This window comes from Ixodes scapularis, unplaced genomic scaffold, assembly GCF_016920785.2.
Source record: "Ixodes scapularis isolate PalLabHiFi unplaced genomic scaffold, ASM1692078v2 PGA_scaffold6__148_contigs__length_123643588, whole genome shotgun sequence".
Lineage (NCBI taxonomy): Eukaryota > Metazoa > Arthropoda > Arachnida > Ixodida > Ixodidae > Ixodes > Ixodes scapularis.
Genome location: NW_024609881.1, coordinates 57,383,507 through 57,409,695, shown reverse-complemented (window position 1 = coordinate 57,409,695; position 26,189 = coordinate 57,383,507). Strand labels below are relative to the sequence as shown.

The 26,189-nt window shown below is 45.8% G+C and overlaps 1 protein-coding gene across 1 annotated transcript in view; it reads left to right on the top strand.

Annotated features, from left to right (window-relative positions):
• Positions 1 to 24,221, top strand: part of LOC8037870 (methyltransferase-like protein 22) — a 32,406-nt gene extending 8,185 nt beyond the window's left edge. The window contains exons 2-8 of the mRNA XM_002405789.5: positions 3,997 to 4,134; positions 4,191 to 4,231; positions 11,918 to 12,065; positions 14,333 to 14,557; positions 16,653 to 16,749; positions 19,675 to 19,831; positions 23,704 to 24,221. Coding sequence (XP_002405833.3) covers positions 3,997 to 4,134; positions 4,191 to 4,231; positions 11,918 to 12,065; positions 14,333 to 14,557; positions 16,653 to 16,749; positions 19,675 to 19,831; positions 23,704 to 23,751 — 854 coding nt within the window. The 3' untranslated portion in view covers positions 23,752 to 24,221. The remainder of the gene's footprint in view (positions 1 to 3,996; positions 4,135 to 4,190; positions 4,232 to 11,917; positions 12,066 to 14,332; positions 14,558 to 16,652; positions 16,750 to 19,674; positions 19,832 to 23,703) is intronic.
• The last annotated feature ends 1,968 nt before the right edge of the window (positions 24,222 to 26,189 follow it).

Here is a 26,189-nt window from a genome sequence, read left to right as displayed (position 1 = left end):
TGTTGCTCAGAGCTCGTCCCTGACAGATATGTCTGCCGCCCTCGTCTTTTTTGCCATCATTTCTGGGACCAACCGCCAGGATCCAGACACTCGACAGCATGACACGTCGGTTCCTGTGATGCAATTTTTTTGCCACTTCCGGGGCCAGTTTATGGGCATGGACGAACAGAAATATCTTGCAAAGATGTTGGACGAGTTCGGCCGAGAGATCAACGTGGACATTAAAAAATGAAATGAAAGAGTTGAAAAAAAAAAGTGTACTTGGCACAAAGGTAGAAGAAGTTGAGCGCTACCAAAGAGCTTGGAAATTAAGGGGGAATTTGGCAGCCCGTCAGTGATTCACTCATCGACATCCAACGTTGTGCCTGTTATTGAATATTTGTTCTTATTTTACAACTTGTTTGTTTTTTCTGCTGCACTGTACAGTTCACTTTGGTATTGAGCTGAGGACTGACCTTTATTGCTTTGGGTTACAACGGTGATGGTTTTAAGAGCGAGAGGGAATGGTGCGAAAAGGTGAGGGAACAAATGGAAGGAATAGGCAGATGCAGCACAGTTGTTTTTTTTTGTGTGTGACGTATGTAGCGGTTTGTTTGACCACAAATGTTACGACAGTGATTGTTTACAGATGCAAAATATTACGAAATAAAATCCTACAAACGAATGAATGGACTTTTATGCTAGACACAAAGTAGATTGTTGTCTGCTTTGTGCATTGAAGCAAGGTTGTGAAAGTGTTCAGGAAACAAAGAAAGACTACCGTAAAATACAGCGGAAAGTGCTCAGATTGTTGACCGCTCTGTGCATTGAACGGAGGGAAGCAAAGTTCTGAAAGAGTTTAGGAAACGAAGAACGTCTACCGTAAAATACCACGAAAGTGCTCACTTTGTACAAGCGCCCACTATTAACATTTTCCAAACTTGGGAATCCTGCAAATTATATCCTTAAAGGTTACTCCAGCAAGTTTTTGAGCCGCCTAACTGACTATATTTTCTGAATCCTCGGCCTCTTCCTTTTCCGGTATGCTATTTAGCATCGCCAGATTCGGACTAGTTATTGTGAAATCGGCAAATGAAAATGATGCAAAAACCAGCATTCAAATACACCCACACGTTTCTGTACTGCGACGTCAGTGGCAGGTAGGCTTGCCAGTCGAGCAGGCAGTCTAAAAAATAGACTGTGCTGAGCACTTGTTTCATGCTGGTGTGTGGGTACTAAAGCAAACTTCCAGAGCATCGGTTTGCCACTACGAAACTACTTGGAATCAGTTTGGAACAAATTCTACAGTACGAAGAGTGAACCCCTGTCTTCCGCTGGCGTGACTTTTTCGTCGTTGCCGGTACGAACTTTTGGTTTGAAAAGCACGATCAGGACCAAATTGTAAATTCAATTACCCTGCGAATAAAAACAAAAAAAACCAATAATATTTGGACTTAATAATATGGTTACTATTTCAGCAATGTCTTTTGGTGTGTTTAGCAAATTTTTAGGCAAATCGGAGATCATAAAGAAATCGCCGGAGTACCCCTTTAAGCCCCCCCCCCCCCCCCCTTGAAGTGCCGGCATCGATTGAAAATATTCACCCCGTTGCGGCAGCCATAATACCGCCAGCGGTGATGACGTGGATGTCACGTGAAAATGAATGTACGTTCTCCGATTCCGTTCACTCTGCCTTCAAAGCTCATTATTGGCCACCATCTTGGTTTTAACCGATTTGACCGAAGAAGTGCCCCTGTCTAGATTAACCCAATATTCAGTGAAAGTGGGAGAGCACTTCCCCAGTATTTTATGGTATACTCTATCTTCTGTCCTTGGAGGCACTGTTGGCCCCCTGTATGCTTTAAGGAAAAAATTAAAAGGAAGATCAATTGGTGGATCCTTAGGGAATGCCCTTGGGAAGCGCCACACACGTCTCCCTTTGGGAAAAGCTAACGCTGACCCCTTTACTTTTTTGTTTTGACTTTCTCTTTTGCTTCTCTATCCTTTTCTGCCTCTTTTTGGCTTTGTTACAGGGTCAGTGTTAGCGTTCCCCAACAGGGGACGTGTGTGGCATTCTGCAAGAGTCTTGCTAACGCATTCCCTAAGGATCCACCGATGGATCTTCCTTTAATTTTTGCAGCTTCTGTTGCACGCAGACCCACGTCAGCTTGCCGCTTTTTGCATCGCATTTCAGCCAGCCGATCCAGGCACTGCTCCCGCTCCTCTGTCGCGTTCGCTGCTTTCGCTGTTCTCCAGTTTCCCGCACTCGCTTTGGCTTCTGCCCCGTGACGTCCCCTCCCTCTCACCTTTGACCTTCACTGTTTTCCTCCTCTCTGTGCAGCGCGCTTCCCTTTTCCCTGTTTTCTCCACAGATGGACGCCGTCATCTTTTCCTTGTCACGTGGGTACTAATGCTAACGCATTAAAAAGTGCTTGATTCAGCAGTCGTGCAGATGCGTAGGGTGGGATTGCACAAGGATTCTTGTGCGCTAAAACAAGACTTGCCTATGGTTTTGTAATCGGGGGCCTGAACGGCATAAAAAGAATTGTGAACTACATGTGAGTTTTTGCCTCCATAGCTAGAAATGACAGCTGCAGAGCATCGGTGGCTGTTACATTGACAAGGTGCAGACATGTTGACCACTCAATCTTAAAGAAAAAAAAAAATACAAATGCCGCTTTTTGAACTTTTCTGGTGTACAGAGAAGTGTGAAAATGGCAGGGAACAAGAAAGACAAGTTTCAAGACACCCTTTCTTTTTTTGCTCCGTGCCTGAAGTTTGATGTGGTCTTGCTCCCAGGCGCGGTTAAAAAATGACCCAGTTTTCTCGTGTTCAGAAAATTTCAGACATAAAGGCCTGATGAGACAGAAAAAGAAAGTGGAGAAGTTGCAGTCTGTCTGCCTGAAACAAAGTATATCGGGTAGTAGTTTTTACAACTTCAACAAAACTTAAATGTGTTAAATATGTGTCAATAAAAACTCTAAATATTTCCATACTTCAACCCAGTACAAGGAAAGGATTAAAAAAAAAATGGCGTACACACACATCTCAAACTTAGCAACTGTACAAGTCATGTTTTTTTATTTTTTTATTGCCATCAATATGCGTTTTGTGTGACTGCGACGCGTATGCATTTTCTTTCTATAGAGGTTTGCAAGCAGCCGCGCTTTGAAAGCTAGTCTGGCCACCGTGGATGGAAAATGCTTTGTTTGGGCACCAGTCTGGAAACCGTAGGTACGCCTTAGCAATGCTTGACTATCGGATGATCTACACACGCCAGCAGCAAGATGGTGGTGCCCAGAGGCCGTACTTGCAGACGCCTATAAGCAGGCTCTAACCGGATATTTGCCACAGGCACAGGGGCTACATTTCTCGTTTGATTCGTTGACGAGAATATTAAAACTTGCTCTTGCTTGCGCATATCAGTGAAGAAATGGACCCAGAGTTTTTGGGTTGTCCCCCACTTCCTCTTTGTGCACAATATTTAAAAGCTATTTAGAGACTATGGTTATTAGTTATCACTGATTGCATTTTTGCCAGACCCTATCATTCTCACAAATTGACCCATTGAACAGTCCTATAGGTATAGTAATCATTTTCTCAACTACCCATTACAGTTTGTTACATTAGATTGAATCCGATTGCCACAAAAAATGGTCGAAATGACGAATAAAATGAATTTCAAATCATTGAGCAAATTATTATTCCCCCTGTGCCCCTGACCGAAGCGTGCGTACAGGCACGGTTTTATATTCATTGACATTGTCTTTGTTGTTTTGTATTTTGTATGTTATTCTGTAAAAATAGCTGAGGTGTCGCCGCTCTGCAAGAGCTCATGTGCGTACGAAGGCACTTAAATCTGGACAGTGTAAGCTTGCCCTCTATAAATGGCTTTAATGGTGGCGCAGTGCTTTGGGCTACCCTCTGGCGACTGTCAGCACGAGCTGTACAAACTCCATGTCCAGTTACTTTATTTATGGACTGCTCTAACCAACATCCGGTGCGGTGACCTTGCAGTGGGGCGCTCGCGGCTGCTGGTGGACTGGTTCGCCTTTGGTAAAGACGTCGAAGAAGAGTGCGGCGGGGATCTTGCCTTGGACGACGACGGAGACCTCGCGGTATCCAGACCGAGGCGCCGCGTCACCCTGCAGATAGGTGGGATCGCCGTCATGGCCGCCGGGCACCATCCAATCCCCGCTTTCCTTCCCCAGACCACTTCCTGTCGAGCACGCTGGAAGGCGTCGGACTTCAGGTGAGTCTCGACGTTGTACGCAAAGACCGCAAAGACCCAAAAAGAGTTGCAACTTAAAGCAATCCTTATATCTCGGGATTGTTTTAGAAGCTAATTCTTTTTTGCAAACACTGTGGGAATGAAACAAGTTCCCAGCACATGTGGTGGCTACTGGAAATAGGGCTGCATTTGCTTCTCTTGTCTGAGGCATTCGATCAGTGGTACCTGAAGTTCATATTAAAATATATTGGAAGGATCGTATTGATCTGTGTTTTTTGCACGTCTTTTCTCGTGGTGTGTAACCTCCGCTCCTATCGTGGTCCCGCATAGGACCGATAACGTTTCGAGTAAAAAAAAAAAACATTTAAAATACATAAGTATGTTCACTTTTGCAAACGGGGGGTAATGCGCCCACTGAATGTGATGTGATATGTTAAGCTCCTGAACAGCAGGTACAGTTACCAAGGGTCTTATTATGTTTAAATAGAAGTTACATTTCTTTCAGTATAGTAAGAGAGAAACATTTGAATTGCAGTAATGCGACAACAAAAGTCATTGGTTGGTTGCGGGAGGCCCGTCCACAAGAAGTAGAGAGTTACTAAAAACAAAAATTAAGTTAATTAGTTTTAAATGCAATAAAAGACTTCGTGGACATCGGAAAAAGATATTGCCAGAATTTCTGTGGGAATTCCTAAGCAGTCTAAGAGAGAAACGTTTATGTGGTTCAAGACAATACAAAAAGCCGTCGCATTTCAACGACACTCCGCACAGCAATATCGACAACAATTTTTTTTATCATAATAAATGTGTTATGTGCTGGTCCTTGTGAATTAGTTTCAATATAGGCCGGATCACTGTTGAAGACCACAAGACACACAGACAGGCACACAAACTAAAAATTTAAGGTTGCAGCACACTCTTTGATATGACATGCAAAGATAGGCAACAAATGTTGCGCTTTCGGCTCTTCTTGATTATTCCTATCGGCTTGCAGCGTCGACTGTGCTTTGACTCGAGGCTAAACGAATTGGAGCAGTCTCGTGCAATGCACATAGTACCTGTAACACACCTCCAGTAACACGGGAGTATTGCGCGAAAATTCACCAGGAAAGGGCAGTTTCACAAAAGGCTTTTTCACTTCCCGTAAGCCGTGTCTTGCCACGTTGACAAATAGCGTTCGTCACTTTTCCCATTAGTTTGCACGCAGACACATAGTTATTGGCATGCTTTTTGGTGTCGGTGAGACACACTAGCATTGTGAGCGGAGCTCAGTTGACAGAGCTCAGTAAGCTTAGCCCATTTTTTTACGCTTAGTCCGACGTATCTTAGGCTATGTTACGCACCTTGCCCGAGTAACTTGTCTCCTATGTCAGCGGGTGATATCACGCGACATAGCGTGTAAATGATCTGCGACTCGGTTTTGGAACGGCCGGGATCATCGCCTGGTTCGTACGTGGATTGGCTTCATCTCGGGCTACGGCAAAAAGAAAACATAGTAGCGATGGCGGAAAATAGCGGACAATCGCTTTCGATCTTGGAGGAAACACTGGGAGACTTGATGAAGAGACAATAATATTAACCGTTGCAAAGTTTTTCTTTCCACAGTGACGACGCATTGTTTTCGTAGGTGGCTTCACCTGTTCCACCTGTTCACCTCCCTTTTGGGCTGTACACTAAAATCAGAATGACTTACTCCTCTCAGTTGGGCATAGAAAATTTTGTTTTTATTAGTCAGCGCTATCACTGTAAGTCTAGTCCAGGTGCCCTAAATGTATACATTCCACTCGTCGTAAGTCGCACCGATTACGTTTTGCAGAAATTTAGAATCCACATCCACACGGTGTTGTGGTACAGCGCTGGAGCTTTCTCAACAGTGATATGTGACTTGCGTTCACTTTGACGCAAATATGAGTAAAAAATTACAGAAAGATCTTCCAAACTGCTATAGGCATTTTCTTGAGGAGGGAGAGGGGTTGGGGTTGTTGGCTGATTATATACTTGAAATCTTCAAAGCCTTCACTGCTTCACAAGCGTCATCCTCTCATTACACACATTCTGGAGAAAAAAATTATTTCTACATCATCCACTGTGTTCGAACATCCTTAGCCTTGAACGTAAGAATACGTAGTTCACTCCAATGCCGAAGACGAGGATGCGGATAAGCCGCTGCTTACGCTTGCACTTTAATAAGAACCACGGGTATACCTTCGTGCGGAAGGTGTACGATCTGGATGTGGTGTGCAGTCAATTTGTGCGCTGAAAACAGAGAAGTGCAGTAACCACACAAAAATGGCTGCCCCTCATCCTCTACCATTTTGAACGTCTGCCACCAAAGCCAACAGTGCAGACGAGCTTTGACGGCTGTGAGCGCACAAAGCAGACAACGAACAGATCATATGACGTCTTTACTCGGTTTTGTCTGAGTAAAGACGTCACGTTATCCGATCGGAGGATGGCGGTAGCATGAGTAATCATTCCAGAGTAAACAACCCACTTCTGGAACGCGAGTTCTGACGTCGTTGAGTAAGTGCGAGTAAGTTTTGAATCGCCGCGGTACGAAACCTTTACTGTGGAGCTAGATCGAATAAATTTTGGAATACAGCCTTGCACTAGACAAGTGCTGTCTTGTGTACACTCTTCTACTTCATCGTTTTTTGTGCGCCGTGTTGATTTTACTAAGCACTAACCAACTAGCCCGATTCGACACCCTAATTCCAATGTGTCAATCTTCTTTGGGAATGATTGAAGAAATTTTTATTTCACCTCCAGTTTATTTGCAAATCTCTCTGGCAATGCTGCCTCAGGAGGCAGGCAACCAAAAAACAAGACTGCCCGACTGCTACACTTGATTTCACCGTAACTTGGCAAAGAACGAACGGTACGGCCCCCTTTGAGCTAATCAGAGTGACGGAGGTGAAACACATGATAGCCTTTACCAAAGTTATGGGGGCGAGAGTGTAACTCAAGCGGTCAGAGAAGAGAGAAAGGAGGAACTCTCTTCTCACCGAGACCCTCGTTTGTGCATCCCAGACGTCGCTTTTCTCCCCCTAGAAGGTTAGTCAAAGTTCGTACAAAAGGGGCCTTCCCCTCTCTTTCCCACCCGTGGCTTTGACGCCACTGCGGGCAAGTACTTAATGAGATAAAGTGTGGTCACCCGGCTCACTCCATCGAGCCGATTGGCTCGCCGGGACTGTAGCTTTTGCCGTCTGCCAAGTTGCGGAGAGACGAAATATATGCATAAGGGCAGCTTCACGAAATGCCTGTTTGCTTCCAGCAAGCCATCTGTGGCCACGCTGCTGACCTTCTTTTGCCATTCTGCTTCTTTGTCTGAACCGGAGCGGTTGTTTGTCGGCATTGTCTATGGTGTCGACAAGCCTCGAAAGTGTGGTGAGCAACTTTGTCAGTGACAGAAGTTCAAAAAGAAAAAACACAATCGGGAATGTGTTATTTGAGTCGCAAAAACACTTTCTTACTTTATTTTATTTTCTTTCTTAAAGTCATCCGGGCACATCTGCTGTGATGCCAATCAGTTTGCTGAGCGACGTTTCGTTGGCAGATAGTTTCGTTGATGCGCGACGTTTCATCAACAATTCATTTCGTCTATAGGCTTCCAGCTTTCACTTCGTTGATGCATCTTGAGACGTTTCATCAGACACAATCCTGCTTTTTTGTGCAGCAAACATTTTGTGTCTCATATGCAGGCGTCAGTAAGTCACGCCCTAACCCTTAGCTGCTTACAGATTATGTTACGCACTAAGGGAGTGGTTTGTGTTTTACATGCATACTTGTGTTTGTGATATTGTACCTATAATACTCCCATACGGTCATTTTTTTTTTCCCCAAACAATGTTTGCCAGTGGTCAGGCTTTCTTTCCAAAGGAATATATAGAAAAAGTAAATAAACAGTTTTTTTTAGTTATCTAGCGGAAGCACACACAGTGCTTGCAGGCTGTTTAGGTTTAGAAGCATTCAATGAAAATATTGAAGGCGGCAAGTTGTCTCCTTTCTTCCATTTGGTTTCATTTTGACGCCTCTGCTTCCGGAGCATTCTAACGGCTTCAGATTCCGAACCGGATGTACTTTACAAAGCTTCTCTGTCGGATGATGAGCTCTCATCTTCCGAATTCAATTCCTAAAAGCGTTGCAAGTCTGAATCGGAAGAGCCAGTGCTCCCATTGGCACTGCCGCCAGAGCGGCCGGCGTGCAAAGTGAACATCATGTGTGTGGAGCATCTAATTTGAAAATCTATAAATAGCTCAGCAAAGGGAAACACTGCGCAAATATACTTGACCTTTTTCGGAGAATTTTGTGCGCATGCCCGAACTTGAGGAGAGAGTAGGAAAGGGAAAGGCGCCATCTTTGCAGGCTCTCCTCGTACGCTGCCTGGCTTCGCTCGCATTGCTAGGCGCGTCTGTCCGGCACTGTCGCGATGCCTCACCGCTGCTCGGCTGTTGGATGTACAAACAGCAAGAAAAACACGCCGAACGTGAGCTTCTTTAGATTCCCGAAAGCTACCGCGCACCTCAAGAAGGGAGAAAAATGGATTCAAGCGCTGCGACGCCAGAACTCCGACGGGACGCCTTGGCAGCCATCTCCGAACTCGCGTGTTTGCAGCGTCCACTTCATTGGAGGTTAGTTCATTCATATTTGTTTGAACTCAGGATGTATCCGTCATACTCCGTGCAGGCTAGTCATTCATAGCAAGGTTTTTGTTCCTGATTTTTACGACACAGGGGTATCTTCACGAGACCAGAATCACCCAGACTTCGCTCCCTCCTTGTTTACATAGAAGCCGACACCTGCCTCCGCACCGAGTTTGCTTGCACGGTACAGCAGGGCAGCGAAGAGGCGGGACGCCAAGCCGTTGTCACGGAAAACAGATCTTTACACTGTCGTATAGTGTAAAGAGCAGGCCAGATATGTGCTGGCATGTTCCGCTCAACCTGCAAAGTATATATTTACGCTTGAAGCTCATTAAAATATTGAATAAAAAAATGTCTTACTACAGAATTTTATATCAACACGTCACCTAGTTCGATGACATAGCTTGGCCCTTTTTAGTTGCATGCTGAAGTACCACAAAAAAGACGAAGACGACAAATCTTGTTTTCTGTTTTGTTTTTTAGATAACTTATCGCGTCACGCATAAAATATGATCAAAGGACTGGCACACACGGATCTTGATACAAATCTGCCGAAAGGATAGAGAGTATGGGGCTCACGCCCTACAAATATTGACACATTTTGTAATCCTTAAGACACATTATTACATCGCCACGGGTTTTACCGAAGAAATAAACTCACACTGCAACGCGGTCGCAAGACGCTTGAACGATATCGGCGCTCTTGGAAAGCGATATCAGTTGCCTGTAATGTCCCGGCTTCATAGATGGTCGTGCTCCTTACAAGGTGAACGGTGTGGTCGGGATCAAAGGTGTTCACCATGACCTTCTTGACGTAAGCTTCTTTGAAGGCCCATCCTTTCCGGAGTTGTCTGCAGTCCTTCGCCAAGTACCGATCGACGCACGTTGTGTTGACGACCAGTACCGATGCAGCATCGGCACTCCATACGTCTTGGAAAGCGTACAGACGGATAAAGTCCGAAGTGTCGAAGATGGTTGCTTCACTCTATCCTTCGGGATCGTCAGCAGCTATTTCTAGAGAATGACAGCCGGAAAACAGCAAGAAAAACTTTCCATAACGAAGGCACCAAAACGATCGCGTCTAGGAAGCGAACGGAATGACGGGAGGACGGACTGAGCCCACAAACGTTTTGAATTATCTCCACGAGGGTGCGCCACGGTCGCTTCAACGAACTCTGAAAAAGGTTAGTTGGCCAAAGGCATAACGAAATAGCAACACCTCCCATGGTGCGCGCATTTTCACGTTTAGGCGGACACTTTTAGCTGTCTTATCACCGCCAAACACGTATGGTGACAACCGTCAAAGGGTTAAATAAATGAATAGTAACGAAATATTTTAGGAACATGTGTTCACGCAACGCAAACAGCGTTGACGAAACATGCTTCCACAAAGCCTACATTCACGGAACATGCGTCTCTTCTTTTTGTTTTTCATGAAAATGTGTTTTTATGAAACATGTCTCTACGAAACGACGCGGGTGCCGTCTGCCGGGGCTGTTTCAGTCGGGAAGCGCAGTCAGCCGAGTGCAGCTATAGCCTCCACCATGGTAAGGAAAAACTAGCGCCACGAGGCGCTAGTGGCAGAAAGGCGGACATACGTACGGTCGGAGACTAAAACTGGTCTCGAAAGACTGCCAGATGGCGCCACCACTGTCGTTGGCGTGCGCCCTCTGTCCTCCTCCCCCCCCCCCGGTTTCTTCTTTTTTTTTTTTTTCTGGTTTGTTTGCTAGACTGGTGCCGCGCCGACCGCTGTGAGCGGCCAGCACGGCACCGGTTTAGCAGACGAACCGCGCGCGATATACTTCACAACAACTGCGCTTCGCGTGATATTACCAGTGCAATCAAACAGAAACAGCACGTTCATTGAAATGTATTTTTATTGAACCCCATTCAAATGAGTTGCGGTATTTCAGACACGTAATTACGAACTCCGTTGGCAGTCCGCCACCCTCCAAGGGGAACGAAGAACTGTATACAAATTTTTCCTAAAGGACCATAAAGTGGAGATGCCTCTTAGAGTGGTTGTAAACGAAAACGGAACGTGGCAAAGAGATGTCTAAGTTTCTGCAGCATGGGTTAGGTCAGATCAGTTTGGACAAATCTTTATCGCTGAGAAACACGAAATGTATTCAGATTTTAGAACACAACCATGGGAGGAAGAGTTTGGTATTCTCCATGGATATAAAAGATTTGTATTATTCTCTGGAAAAGAAGAGGTTGATGAACGCCGTGAAGGAGGTGCTAGAGTTGAATCTGGTAAAGTTTCAATCAGGATCGGGCGTAACAGTGGAAGGCTTCCTTACCGTGTTAGATCTCTATTTAAAGTCAACAGTCCTCGAATACAATAATCGAAAACACATCCAGAAAGAAGATGTATGCATAGGCTCGTCAGTCGCTCCATTGTTAGCTGAGATATACCTCAACAGTTTGGATAGAGAGTTGTTCGACAGGATGATTGAGTTGTCACCTAACGTGGGCTTCATCAGAAGATATGTAGATGATATTTTTGTCTGCACGTTTGAAGAAGGAAAATCTGAGTATCTTGAAAAGCTTATTAGGTCAATGGCCCCGGAGTTGCATTTCACAGTAGAAAAACCAGAGGAGAGCATGTTGCAGTTTTTGGACTTGCGCATTCAGGTGAAAAATGGCTTATGTTGGGAATATGGTAAGAAGATGGCTAAACCGGTGCTTCCCAAACAAAGTTGTCACTCTAAAATTATTAAGGCGGGAGTTGCGAAATCATTAATTGCTAATGCACCAAAAAGGTCATGTACCCATTTCGAATATGAGCATAACAGTTTGGTCGGAGTCGGCTGGGTAGACCTACGAATCTGCTCTTTGGATGGACGTACGAGAGAGAAGCCAGCGACGCGGCGATCCTATCGGCCCAACCGGGAACTCCGGAGCTGCATTCGGCTGGCGCAGTCACAAAAGAAAGTTTCAGTAAGGGTTTTGCATGTACAGAACTCTTCGTGGAAGAGATCCACCGCAGCGTAGTTCTTTTTTGGAGCAACCCAAACTTTGGTTCGTGAAAGGTTTCCGATGAAACAAACAACGGCCGCAGGTGTGGAAGGCGTCGCTTCTCCTGTCGGACTTCCTGCTGGACTGTGGGTTTGAAGTGCTCGGCGGGCGTGGCTGCCTGGAGCTGGGCTGCGGTGCCGGACTGTGCGGGCTTGTGGCTGCAGCCTTTGCGGACTGGGTCTACTGCACTGGTATGCAGTATCGGCATCCCGTCGGGTCCGTTGGTCGGGCGTGACTGCGACGCAAGCCACTTAAAGCAGCCTCGGAAATGTTTCTATTGCTTCTCAATTAATTTGACAAAAAGTCTCAGAGTTACTGTTATTTTCGCCGCCAAACAGCCAGTAGGATATAATGTACGCATCATCCGCAGTGTCTAGCGTTACGTCCGACAGAACCCGAAATAAAAATTAAAGTTACGTCCGACGTAACTTTGTGTCAAGGTTTTGAGTTACGTCCGACGTAACCCAGTATGAAGATTAAAGTTACGTCCGACGTGACCCAATATGAAGATTAAAGTTACGTCTGACGGAACTCCAAATAAAAATTGAAGTTACGTTCGACGGAACTCGAAATAAAGATCAACGTTACGTCCGACGTAACTTTACCCTGAGGTTTCGAGTTACGACCGACGGAAATAAGTTATATGAATTGTGATCTAGAAAAATCGTGTTGCTCGTATGTTTAGCCAGTTTAGATGCTAGTACGCCTCCACGGGTGACTTGTCTCTTAGCTGTAGATGAGAAAGTTAGCCAATGCAGTACAACCGCTAACCTGGGGTCTTTAACGTGCGCCGCACAGTAGCAATCACACAAACGCGTGCCAGTGCCACGACGTACGCCGGTACGAAACTCATCCAGGTTGAAACGAGCAGCGGGCCTTTATTTTTTATTTCGAGTTCCGTCGAACGTAACTTTAACTTTTACATTGGGTTCCGTCGGACAAAACTCGAAATCTTGGGGTAAAGTTACGTCGGACGTAACTTTACTTTTCATTTGGAGTTTCGTCGGACGTAGCTTTAATTTACATATTGGGTTACGTCGGACGTAACTCAAATCAGTTACGTCGTACGTAACTTTAATTTTTATTTCAGGTTCCGTCGGACGTAACACTAGACACTGCGTATAATGTAAGAGGCTAGTTGTCACGACGTTTCAGACAGTTGACTGGAATTTGTTAATTAGTTTTGTAAGTAGTCAAAATAAGCAGGTATTTCGAATCATACCCTTGCTGAGTGTTATTGAAAACCACTAAATCGGCCAGTTTTAGAGAGATTTGACATGTGTTGGAAGCCTCCTGGTGTGCTGAAGATGCCACTTGTACAATCGGTGCTAGGCTGAAATTGCAAAAAGCATGTATGATTACCTTATCATTCATGTTTTTTCTACCACCAGGCTTGCAACAAGAAAAACGGGAGAAATTGGTTAATTAGTGTGTTCACAGTTAACTTTCTAGATTATCATTTTTAGGTTCATAACGTATTTGGAGAACTGACGCTCAACCTCATTGTGGTCTGGAATATGCCGCAAAATTTTTATTAAAACATTTGTAGTGAGTGCTACAAGTTAAGAAATGTCCCCCTGGTACATGGTTTCAAACTGAAGCTATGCAGGCAAAGAGAGGCACCATTGTAGCTGGCTTCGCTCATGAAGCCGGTGGAGGGGAATGATATCGACATCACAGGTGCTCTTTGGGCACCTAGCTTCAGTTTCGGTAGAAGGGTAAATGGGGGATTAAATGTTTGTGAAAAAAAAATATTACACTAACCCATTTATTCTAAGTAGGAACCTCAATCGTGCAAATTTGCCGTTGTGAATGTCAAATTTCACAATCGATTAATTGAAAAGAATATTACCACAGACTCCTACCTCTGCACATATCGTGATCACAATAAACAAATGTGGGCTTATCAACGCAGTTTTGCTGTGCCGACCGTTGAGATATCGTCGTAGACTGGAGCGGGTCTACTAGGTAGGACTGAAAATATATATTTAATCGGTGAGCTGGTGTCAGAAACGAAAGGAAGAACGAGCGCCGAGAAAGCGTCGTCGAGCGTCGAGTTATTGGCATGACAGTTGGGTGTGCGAGGGTGAGTCCACAAGGCCGCACTGGGCTTTCTATCTACTACACTTGGTGTTTCGGACGTTCGGTCTAGAATGTTGAGCACCGAACACTCGTAACCTGACTCGGCAAGGTCATGTTGGCCTCCTTATCCATTACACTCGGGGGAAAGAATCATCCCGAAACTTATGGAAGTATGAAGAAGCGTTCCTCCTCGGCGATGCTTGCAACAATACATAGATGCAACTTAACCAGCGACATTTTTGTAAGAACGGTTGTTTATAGGGGAGCGTGACTTGTACAACGATGCAATTTATAGGTCGAAAAATCGTGTAATTGACCATCAAACTGAAACCTTCGAATTGGCGGAGCGTCAACGAATTCAACTTCGATGTTGCAGACGCACGAGACGAAGTGCTCGCGCTGTGCCAGCGCAACCTGAACAGCAACGAGGCATTCTACGACGCGCTGGGGGCAGATGACCAGCAACCACAAGCGCTTGTTCGCCGCCTCGACTGGGCGCACGGACCCCCCCTCAAAGGCGAGCCCCCGGTGGGACCCTGGGACTGGACCTCTCAGGACCTCGACAACCTGAGCCACATCCGAGTGTTCCTGGCAGCAGACGGTCAGTGCGGACGACTTCTTGTTGCGCGGGAATCAACCTCGCCGCAAAATCGTGAAAGGCCCCTCAACAATCTTACGCAGTGTGGAGAATTGAGGGGCCGTTCCGACGTATGCTCGAGCCGTCTTGTATATGCTCCGTATATCCTGAAAGCGGTGTGATTCCTTCTCTCTTAGCGCTGCGAGTTTAGATTCCAAAGAAAATGGAGCGATCATAAAGGTGAGACTTATCTTGTTTTGTTATCGTCTTATTGGCGTATTTCTTTTAAATAATGTTTTGCCGTCTTTTCGAGCAAAAAATTGGCATCTCCGCAATGTGGCCAGAATGCGGTTGACATTTAGACAATAAAAAAGGCGGTAGAATTTCGTTGCCACATCCGTTTAAACCAGACCCTAAAACAAATTTTGCATTGAAAGATTGGAAGTTGATAATTGACAAGTACAGGCCAGAGAACGTATCTACACTATGCTCTGCTTCGCTACAGGCGCGAGAGAAACCAATGTTGCCGTGCATCATTTCATCTTCTGAGTCGGGTAAAAAACTCATTGTAACACAAATGCATGGGTGTCGCGGCGCATTCCTAGCTCTTGATTGGATATCAGTTGGCAATAACACACGCAGGCAGTGGCTCGTAGCATTGGCAGTGGTGTGATGCAGGAGCATGTTGCCTAGAACGTCACTTTCACTTGGCGAGTGCGTCGCAAGCCTGCTAAAAGCATTGCGCTCGCTCTTGTAGCCCCTTCGCTTGCACTTACGGCGAATCAAAGGAGCAACCAACGCACAATTCTGACTTCACGCTGTTGCCACAGCTCTGCCGATAGCACGGTGCATGCGCAGACGCCTCGTCTCGCGCAATTCTGGTTTTCGGGCACGCATGGTGCCCACACCTGGCGTGGACGATACGGGCCGTTTTAAAATGGTGCGTGTGTATATATAGGTACAGTCGAACCTCGATATAACGAACTTCAATGTAACGAAATCCTCGATTTAACGAAGTATTTTATTTTTCATAATTTCTTGCCCATAGACCCCATGTATTTTTAGTCCCTATATAACGAAGTCTATTTTGCTGCTATTTCAATATAACGAAGCGCCATTGCCATAGAAGGAAATAAATAAATCAACTCTAAAAAACAACTTCGCAAAAAAATTGTGGTTAAAAAAAAAAATTATGCGCAAACGCGAGCGCTTGATAGGTTACCTCACGGGGACAGGCCTTCCAACGTTCCTAGGCTGCCCGAGGATGCGGCGCCGGTAGCGCCGGCGAGGCATGCGGCAAAGCGGATTCCGCGAGGCTGGCCAGAAAATGCCGAGCAAAAAGTTAACACGGCATAACAGCATCACCACTGACATTCACTGATCATCATAGTCCACTGTACCGCGGGTAGCGCGGGAGCCAACTTCAGCGGGGGAGCAACGTGATGGCGCGACCGCGAGGGCAGATCCATCTAGGAGAAGACCGAAAAGACCGATTATCGTCTTGCGAGCGTGATGTAAAGCAAAGGCGCAAGCACATTGTGGGTGCAAGGGGGCAAGTAAACTGTGCGGTCAAGAGTGCTGTGTAGGTGCTGTGTAGGTTGGAAACCTTGGCACCGCCTAAACTAAACAGCTTTATTTTTTAACCGGGTGGTTCACTTACGTGCTTGCTGCCATAAGGAAACGTAAAGTTCTTTTTTTGGATGAGAAAGCAAACGTTTTGGACGCCATCCGGAAGAAACTGCCGAGATCACGAGCACTCGGGAAGTGCTCGACGCAATGGACGTACTGAGGAGGTACCCGGCGTCGCATGGGCAGCAAGATGCCGTGCAAGCGCTCTGGGCGCTCGAACGCCGTATGACGCCGCCGACGCCGCTGCTACTGTCGGACAAGGCGCAAGCAAAACTCGCGGACTACTTTGCCCCTAAATAAATGTCATTTTCGGTGAGTTTTCATACCCGTAAAATGTTTCGGAATTTTTTTTTTCGCATGCTAAAGCCAAATTTCGATTTAGCGAAATTTCAATGTAACGAAGTAAATTGCGAATTTTACCGACTTCGTTACATCGAGTTTCAACTGTACTCGTCAACATCCTGAAAGCTAGATTCACGTGTCTCCACAGTGGTGTACGACGACTCCCTGACGGACCACCTGTTCGACCTCCTGTGCCGCCTGGCAACCCACGAGGACCAGCTGGTCTACCTTGCCCAGGAGAGGAGGTGCGAGAACGACGCGGAGTGGGTGCCTCGGCGCCTGGAACGGCCGGACCCCGTCTCTCTTTCGTTGACCTAATTTCGGCTCGGGCAGTCCGACTGTACTCGGCGTCCATTATTTTGCACTACGTCATTGAGGTGAGCCTCCGACGCGGCGCTCTCCTTTGCGCGAGGACAAGTGCAGACGAGATGCACGACAAGGACATGTGCTATCATGGCAGCGTGGGGCCGTGGTGGCGTGAAAGCAGCCCTAGCCTCGATGACGAGGCGCGAAATAGTCGATGCCGAGTGTAGCCGTCCCGTGGTGCCCGGTGCTCGTCCCCAACCAGTGTGTTTACCGCATCCTCATTTATGGTCCTTCGATTTGGTTTCATGCACCTTGGCTGCGCTGCATACCGGCAAGACGCACACTGGCGAGACAGCTTGTGCGTCTGCAACGTGAATGTACGCACTGGCCATATCACTGGTTGTGCCTTGTGCTGGATTGTTCAAAAACCTCTACTGCCAAACACCAACCCGGGACTGACCGGGTTGGCTCGGACCGGTTTTGTATTTTAGAACGGGGCTCCTGCGTGCTCGGGGCCCTGTCCGAGACACCGCGGAGTCGAGAGGGGAGAAAGTGTGCCGAGTTTTAATTACCTGCTAAGACTAACGATGGAGTCCCCAAAACGTCTGCAGGATACGAAGAAGCTTGTGTCATGCGGGAATTATCATTAGCATACCTTGTCATTCACAAAATCCACGATATTTCGTCGTAGGGAACAATCTTGGAAAACAAATCTTTGTATAGTCTGCAAAGCGTAATATTTCCTCTTTTAATTAAGCGCGCATAGTCTGGACAATGCGGTACCGATCGGAGACTCAGGAATGGTAGCGCCATGATCCCTGGATTACCCAGTTTGGAATCTTTTCGTCGTCGTGCTACGGGTAAATTTTCTCTGGAGACAAATTGATGCACCAGAGGCACACCGCCGGCGTTGGGAGTCAACCAATTGGATCGCCCAAAGAACCCATCGGATGGACGCGAGTTTGGAGAAACCTCCGCAGAGAAAGTCGTTGGACACGTCTACCTTTGTCGTAAAACCCCCTTGGGCCCGTTGAAAAGATGGACGACTAGAAACACCATCTAGTATACTCTAGACCTAGGGGTCGTCATAGTACGGAATAATCGGAACACAACGCGAAGTGTGCTACATCTGCTTTATAATAAATGATCAAAATCTTGCGATTTTGTTTTTTAGAGCAGAGCTGTTAACAGATAGTTTTCCCAGGATCATGTCCCCCGCAAAGAAATGTCGACACAAAACTCTTGACAGCTACCGCCACCTATGAGCGACGGCGGCGTTCTAGAAGTTGTCCTAAACGTCGTCCTTGAGGTTGTTTGAGAGGTTATCCTTGAGGTCGTCCTAGAAGTTGTTTTAGACGTCGTCCTCGAGGTCGTGCCGCAAGTTGTCCTTGACGTCGTCCTAAACGTTGTCTTTGAAATCGTCCTAGAAGTCGTTCTTGAGGTCTTCGTAAACATCGTCCCTGCGGTTGTCCTAGGCGTCGTCCTTGAGGTCGTCTTTAGGCGTTGTCCTTGAGGTCGTCCAAGAAGTCATCCTTGAGGTCGTCTGACCATAATACAGCTTCGCTGGTCTTCCTTTTTACCAGAGTGGAAAGGCTAAAAGTTATTTTTAAGTTTTACACTAAAAATATTGGGGGAAGTGTTCACCCTGCTGAAAACTGGGTTAACCTGAACATGGGCACTTGTCCGGTCGACTCGGGCACTTAACGTATAATTTACAGAATTCCCACGAAAATGTTAGTAGTGGGTGCTTGATTGAAGTGGGTGCTTCCGCAATATTTTACAGTAATTTTAGAAAAAACTTCTTTTACTCCTGCATGGATTAGTGCCGTTTGTGGTGGCAAGGCATGCTAGGAGGGAAGCTGCCAAAGTTTCCAGACCAGTAAGTAGGTTATCTAAGGCGTGGATTCTCAAACAAGTTTCCTGGGGATCACGGGGGTCGAGTTCCCCAAGCTCCGAAATTTCCTCGGCCATCTCTGCCTCCGAGTAAACAGTTTCTCCATTTTATGGTCAATTTTAGCAAGTCTGAGCCACCCATTGATGCATAACTCTCAGTCAAACACACTACAGTGTGCACACCATCGTATATGAGGTCCTTAGGTTTGTTCGCCGGTTCATTGCATCAGTGCCAAAACCGGGAGAGTTTATTTATTTATTTACCCTCGCGGTCGTACGACGTTACAGAACGGAGTGGACAATAAAACACAAAGAGCGTAATGTTAAAACATAAAATTGCGATCGTGGTTCCACAGAAAACGAGAACTTGGAAAGAGCATTTTTGAAAGAAATTGAGTGGTGAAATGGTCGCAGTTTGGTGAGGGAGGTGGTTCCATTGTGCAAAAGTGCGAGGGACGAACGAGTGAAAGAATTTATTTGTTTGATGTGGGAAAACATCAACTTTGTTTTGGCGATTTAACTGACCAGATGTAGTATACGTTTGGGGTGTTAGTAAATGACGTCGTAGGGAAGGACGATAATAAATTTTATCAAAAAGGCATAAACGGGAGTTCTGTCTACATTAGGCAAGAGTCGGTAATGATGACGAAAGCTTCCCAGATGTTACGCAAGCGGTACAATGACGTGAATAAGGGTGGCGATGTGGGTTAGTTGGTTCATACTGACGAAAAGGCAAACAGCGCGCAGAAAACGGGGACTAGATGTCTGCACTTCCTCTAGTCCCCGTTTTCTGCGCGCTGTTTGCCTTTTCGTCAGTACAATGACGGTTGGGAAGTATGAAACGTGTGGATTTGTTTTCTCGGCCCATCGTCGAGGAAGGTGGGCTTTCCTCGAGGTCCGAAAGTTTGAGAACCGCCGACCCAAGGACTGCGGTAGTGCTAACTGGTGAGCAATAGATCCCTTCCCCGCAGGGTCAACTTCAGCCTGTCCCTTTTGGAGGTGGCCAGTCCGGCGCACACGCACCTCTGCCATTGGTTGGAGCGACTGAGGGGCATTGGTTGGCGGGTGGACCGGTTGGACACGAGCTTCCCGCAGCGCCTCCACCCCTACTCCAGGGACGACTACCTGGTAGGTGAACGCACAGAGGTTGGCTACTGATTGAGGGATGCTCTCGAGCCAGCGGGCACATTCTCTGTTCGAGAATTCGTCTGCCTTATTTTCCGGTCTTGAAAGACCCCTGAAAAGAAATGTCTTTTAAACAATCTGGTTGGGACACGCAAATCAAAAAAATAATTTTACGCAAAAAAAAGCTTTTAGAGCAATATTTACGGTGCGGGACGCGATTTAGTCGGTAGTCACTGCCTTTCCACTTGTTTTCTCTCCCGGCATTTGGGTGCATGGAGGAGAGGTGGATCGGCTTGGCCAGCACGTCGAGGTGGAGGGGGAGTATGACCACCTCAGTGAGCTGGAAAGAGTGCATGACCATTCCGGGACGTCATGGACTTTGCGCGCAGAATTTAAAATAAATCTCTTGCCGTCAATATTCCTCTAAAAAAACTTTTTTTTGCGCGTATAATTTTTTTTTACATGTGTGTCCCAACCAGACTGTCTAGGAAAAACATTTTTTTTCTTTTCAGGTTTTTTTTTAAAGAGGCACTGAAACGAAGAAAAGGAAACGGGTAGGTTGCGTGTACGACACGGGCGTCGCACGTTTTAGGTGTTGCAACGTCTATGCGCCGAGCCTGGTGAAACTAAATGTGCACGTCAAATTTAACATATATTTTGATGTAACAAAATTAATGAAATAAAACGCAAGTATGAAATGGAATGCATTTATTTGTTAGTTGCAGAATCGACTGAACGAAAAAAATATTTAAACATCAGGTAAACTTGTATTACTGAATGATGGACAAGAAACCGAAAGAAACAAATATCAAGACACGACGGAGCGTATTCAATCGGAAGTCACACAGGCCATCGAAACACGTGAAGATCGTGATGCAACTTACGTTTGATCTTTGGAGACAAAAATCATCGATGTGCACACGTGATTGATCGTAGAAGGCGTCGGCTCGCTTCATAGCCTAGTTTTCATGACAGCCTACCTACTTTTCGTGATGCTTGGAGTCAGATTAAAACAAATCGAGTGTTTTTAATGAAATTCAAAACCGTTTCAGCTTCCCTTTAACGAGAAACGCCGTCAGTGCGATGCATGTCGCCGTGATCTAGCGGTTGCTCGTTCAGAGGAGGTCTGAAATTTAGAGCCGGAAGTGCGTCATGTAGTGAGGCTATTTTTGTTACATAAGTTTCCGTGCATGCGCCCCTTCAAGTGAGACGTCATTATGTCGAAAGAAAAATTTCAAAGAAAAGTTGTTTGGGACACATTGTTTTTAAACTTTTTTCAAGAAAAAGAAACAACAAATTTGCGCAATATTTACGTTGTTGAACGCAGGTTAGGTGGAGGTAGCCCGCTCTAGACCATGCCCAGGAGCGTAGCTAGCTATGCTTCATTTCTTAGCTTTTGTCGGTCGCAAGCTCTCGTCGGTCACAAAGATGGTTGATGTGTGGAATATTTGTTGTAAAATTGTTTCTCCTTGCCGTGGCAGTCTTTTATTCCGCATATCTTTATATTTGAGAAGCAATCTATATAGTTAGAGTCATTATTGCTTTCAAAGATGTCCCGAGATCATCCTTGCCGGTTTGGTTTCAAACATCAACAAACATGGCTCCCAGCATTTGCGCGAGCGTTTGACACACTGCGTAGCTCATTGAGTTCGCTTGTTTTTACGAGTGCGAGTCGTTTCGCGTCCTCTGAGGTGTTTAGAGGGAGATATCCTCAACCGACGTAGATCGCAGCAAAGAACTGTCGCGAGTACACGCCTTCGGAATCGCCGTGTGGGTGCCCGTTTTCGTAGCCGGACTGGCGTAAGTTTAGTGTCCCACGTGAACTATTTTGCTCGATCCGTTGTTTGTTTGTGCGTTTTAACGTTGAATAAATTTGTTGGTTCCCGTAAAAGTGGCCCCGCTACTCTGGGAATCGTGAAGCTTTACGAGCCATCTTGCAGGAAGCAATCGGGCATTTGCCTTGCGTCAGGCGACTCAGGTCTGTCCAAGGATGTTTCCGTCATTTCTCTTCGGAAGGCCGTAGCTCTCAAGTTTGGAGCAGCACCACACCTGGCTTGCTGAAGCAAATAGTTTTAGGTGCTAATTGCTCATCACGATTCTCACCCATCTTGCTCGCGCACGCTATGCAAGAAAGCAAGAAGACAAAAACTGGAAGGACTGCATATCTACTTGTCTGATTTTTCTTAGTCCTTTTGATCGCTTTTTACCGCACATCGACGGACACTGACAGCTACTTGTATCGAACCATGACTCGTGCACGATGGAACACTACGACGCCGCTTTCATGGTTGTGTCTTCTGAGCTTTCCAGATGGTTTTAGACGGGGACAGTATAGCAGACGGATGTAAGCGATGCACAAAAGAAAGAAAGAATAGAGCATTTGAGGGGGACAGACACAGACATACGCCATTCCTTCAAATGAGCAACGATGTTTACTGATATTCATCTCACTAGGGAAATTCCTAGTGTGATGAATGTCGGTAAATATTGTTGCTCTTTGAAATGATGGTGTATGTCTGCTTTCGTCCCCCTTAAATCATTCATTCTTTCTTTTGTGTATTGTCTACAATGCGCTTCCTGTATTCACCATGCAAACGATGGCGGACGCGGACACACCGCTTTTATGGCCACATATTATGGGCATTGCAGACGACAATAAACGGTAGTAGAATGGCAGACAATGCCAGAGGCTGCCACGCTTCTGCTTGCGCAAGTAGTACTAGGTGGTGTCAGATGCCAGACTATGTGCACCGGACGTTGCGACAGGGAGACACTAGGCTTGTGACCGTGTTCGGTCGAGCAGCCAAGTCACTCCAGGGGCCCTAATCTGGACACTTGGCGAGAAACTTGGCGAGAAATCTGGCAGGCGTGATTGGCCAAAACCGCACTTGACCTTGGCACCAGCCAATCAGAGCCGCGGGATTTCTTGCCGACTGTCCAGATTAGGGCCCCAGTAGTAACGGGCAGGGCTTAGAGCGGGTCGTTACCTCCGCCTAAATTGCGTTTAACAATATAAATATTGTGTTAATTTGTTTTTCAAAGAAAAAATTAAAAAAGTGTGTCCTGTCTAAACGTTCCAAAAAAAAAACATACCGTAATTTTTTTTTTTTTTTGAGAGCATGTTTTTTATTTGGGAGTTAGGCTGAAATGGCGTTAGAAGTAAACCGCACAAGCTATTGAGTCGTGCAGCCAAGTCGAGGTGGGAGCTTGAAAGTGAAACTGACAAATTGGGTTCTAAAATTTTTTATACTGGAGTAAAGCCCATGAAATTTAATAGGAATGTTATCAATAAATGGGTGGATGCACAGAAAACTAAACTATCTTTTTCTTGCATTTGTACTTTAAAAAAAATTACTTTTTTCAAAGTTTTTCGATGTAGTAGGCAGAGTACTCCCATATTTTTGCACACCTAGAGGGAAAATGGAGCTTTTGCTAGAAAACTGGTAAGACAGGCCTTTTTAATGTTTTGGTAAAATAAGATCACCACTCTCTAACACTTTATATTTATTGAAAAAATTAGAAAGCAAGATAAACACTTGACTCTAGTTCCATTCAAGCTCAAGGCATGAATGCGACCACACAAAAAATTTGATTGAAGTAGGCTGAAAAAAAAAAAGTAGAAAAAAAGTGACAAAAAGCCATGTTAAAAAAAACAAAAAAAAACTTTATATCAACAAAAAAATGGACTTCGACCACTTTTTGGTTACACAGGACAAGAAAAGTGCACCTACAAGCACTTTTTATGTCACTAAACCCAATGTGCTTGACAACTGAGGAAACGGGATGTCCAAAACAAGCGAAATTAAAAAAAACATTTTTCTTTTTTGCTAAACAATTTTTTTTTACATTTTAATTACCAGTGTTCAACTGTGCAGGAGCTCTGGCAGCTACAACCCCCCAGCACCAGTGTGATGCCGGCGTGACATAGATTCCTGGCCGACGTTCGATCGAGATCGCCCTTAAAAAGGTTGGCTCAACACGACCCGTTAGCCAGTGTGCGTGACACAGGCTGACGTGGGACAAAGCCAACCTGCAGAAGCCTTGCTGGACCAAGGCAGGACAAAGACAAACTTGGTTCGGCACAGATCGCCGTCGGGGATACCAGCGTTATGCCAGCACGACACCGACTGTCGGCGGACCATTGATCGAGATCGCCTCCGAAAGGTCAGCTCGATGCGACCTATTGGCCAGCGGTCGAGGTGCAGACCGCTATGGCCTAAAGACAACCTGCAGAAGCCTCTCAGGGGTGAGGCGACACAAAGATGAATTTGGTTCGGCAGAGTTCACTAGCAAGGACCACCATGCGACGAAGACTACCTTCATGGACCGGGCTTCGCACCAACATGAAGCGTGCGGGAACGGCGCAAGCCATTAAAGAGCACTTTGGCCAAGTTTGGTAGTCCCCAGCTTTCTTAAAAAATGGTTCAAAACATTAATGGACACGTCTGAACTAATAACCCAAATTACGAATCACAATAATTGTTTTTTTCTTAAGTTGTAGAATTGTTGAATTCGGTCAGAGAAAGACTACTCGCAACACTGAATATGTGTCCTTAGATGTAATAGAGGGGCAGTGCAGCACGCATTGCTGGGATCGAGTCCGGCTCAAAACGGGCGAGCAACTTGGGCAGGTCGAAGACGTTTGAAACGGCATTTTCACCCAGATCTCCCTCTGTGGTGGCAGCGATAACTGGACAGGAGGTTTAACTCGGTTGCGGTTCGATATAGAACGTCTTTGCGACAAAATTGTTGGAGATTAAATAGTAATCTAAATTCAGTCAAAAGATATAGAAACACATTATCAACTTGAAACTTAGCATCTAAATAGTGCAGTACATTTAAAATCTTAACAATCATAACGAAATGTGGCAATTCGAGCTTTGCCGGTGTTGTGTCGTCAAGATGGGAAAAATTGCCCCGTCCGGGTCGCCCCGCATTTATTCTGTAGTTTGTTACGCATCATCCTTCCACCGCGAGCTTAAAATACTTTATAGTACCATTATCAGCGACCGTTTCTCGTAGATAATTCATCATATATTTTATCTCTCAAACACTGCCATTTATTACTGCATAACTTTCAGTCTAGAGTCAGCAAGGCCACGTTGGGCCCCTTATGCGTTTCGCTGCGACCTGAGCGCTCAAGACGACCGTGTGTTCGGTCATGGTCAGATGTGCGAACGAGCCTTTATTCATGTTTTTGTTACATGGCAGACGTGCCATCAGGTACTTGAAAAGGAACCTTCTGGAAATGTTATGGCAGTTAATAATAATAATATTTATTTGCACAAAAAGAATATGACCCTGGATGGCATGACAGGTGGGGCAGAATGTTCTTCAGGACCCTGCAAAAGCCATCTCTCATCAAAGTATATAGAATATTCGGGCTTGATCACACAGCACTCTTTGCTTATGTTGCATTATGTTAAAGGGAAGCTACGGAGCTTCTTGAAAAAAATGAGTTAGAAGTGAATTCTAGTGTATTTTTACCTCGTGAACCCGAATACCAAAACCATTTGCCGCGCAAGTGTTTTAAACGCGAGAAAAACGCGAAAGACTGTCGCTGTCCGTGACGTCATCGACGGATCTTTTGGCTTGCCAAGGCTAGGGAGGCGGGGCTTCAGGCCTTTTTTCAAATTGCTCTTATAGCTCTCCGGCGCGTCGCATTGAAATATAATTGTGATATCTGCTATTCTAAAGGCCAAATGAATACAATTCAAGCGTTTTTTCTCAAATGTAGAAGTGCCCCATCTTCCCTTTAAGGGAGCTCGCAAAGAATCACTACTGGGAGTCATCGAGACGTCCTTGATTTATACAAAGCGTGGCAATCGATTCAAGGGCTAGCTCAGCTTGCAGCATAAGAAGCACACATGTCCTGACAACTCATAATTAGGTTTTTGTGTTTTTGGAGTTCATTTTTCGTTAAATTAGGAGTGTGTTTTTCGCCAAAAATTCAGGGTTTGCCGGAGTTTATTTTTTTTACAGTTGGTTGAGCTGTTAAGGGCTAAGTTCCTGAGGATCGTGTCCGGTACCAAAAACAAATGTTGACACAAAACTCTGGACGGCTACCGCCATCTATGAGCGACGGCGGCAACCAGACAGCCGGCTTTGCTCATAGATGGCGGCAACCTTTCCAGCCTTTCCACTCTTGTTTTCACCAGAGTGGAAAGGCTGAATTTCTCTAGGTGTCGTCCTAGAAGTCGTCCTTGAGGTCGTCCTAGAGGTTGTCCCAGTGGTCGTCCTAGACGTCCTCAAGGTCGTGCTAGAAGTCGTTAGGTCGTCCTAGACGTCATCCTTGAGGTCGTCCTAGGCATGGTCCTTGAGGTTGTCATTGAGGTCGTCCTCTAGGTGTCGTCCTTGAAGT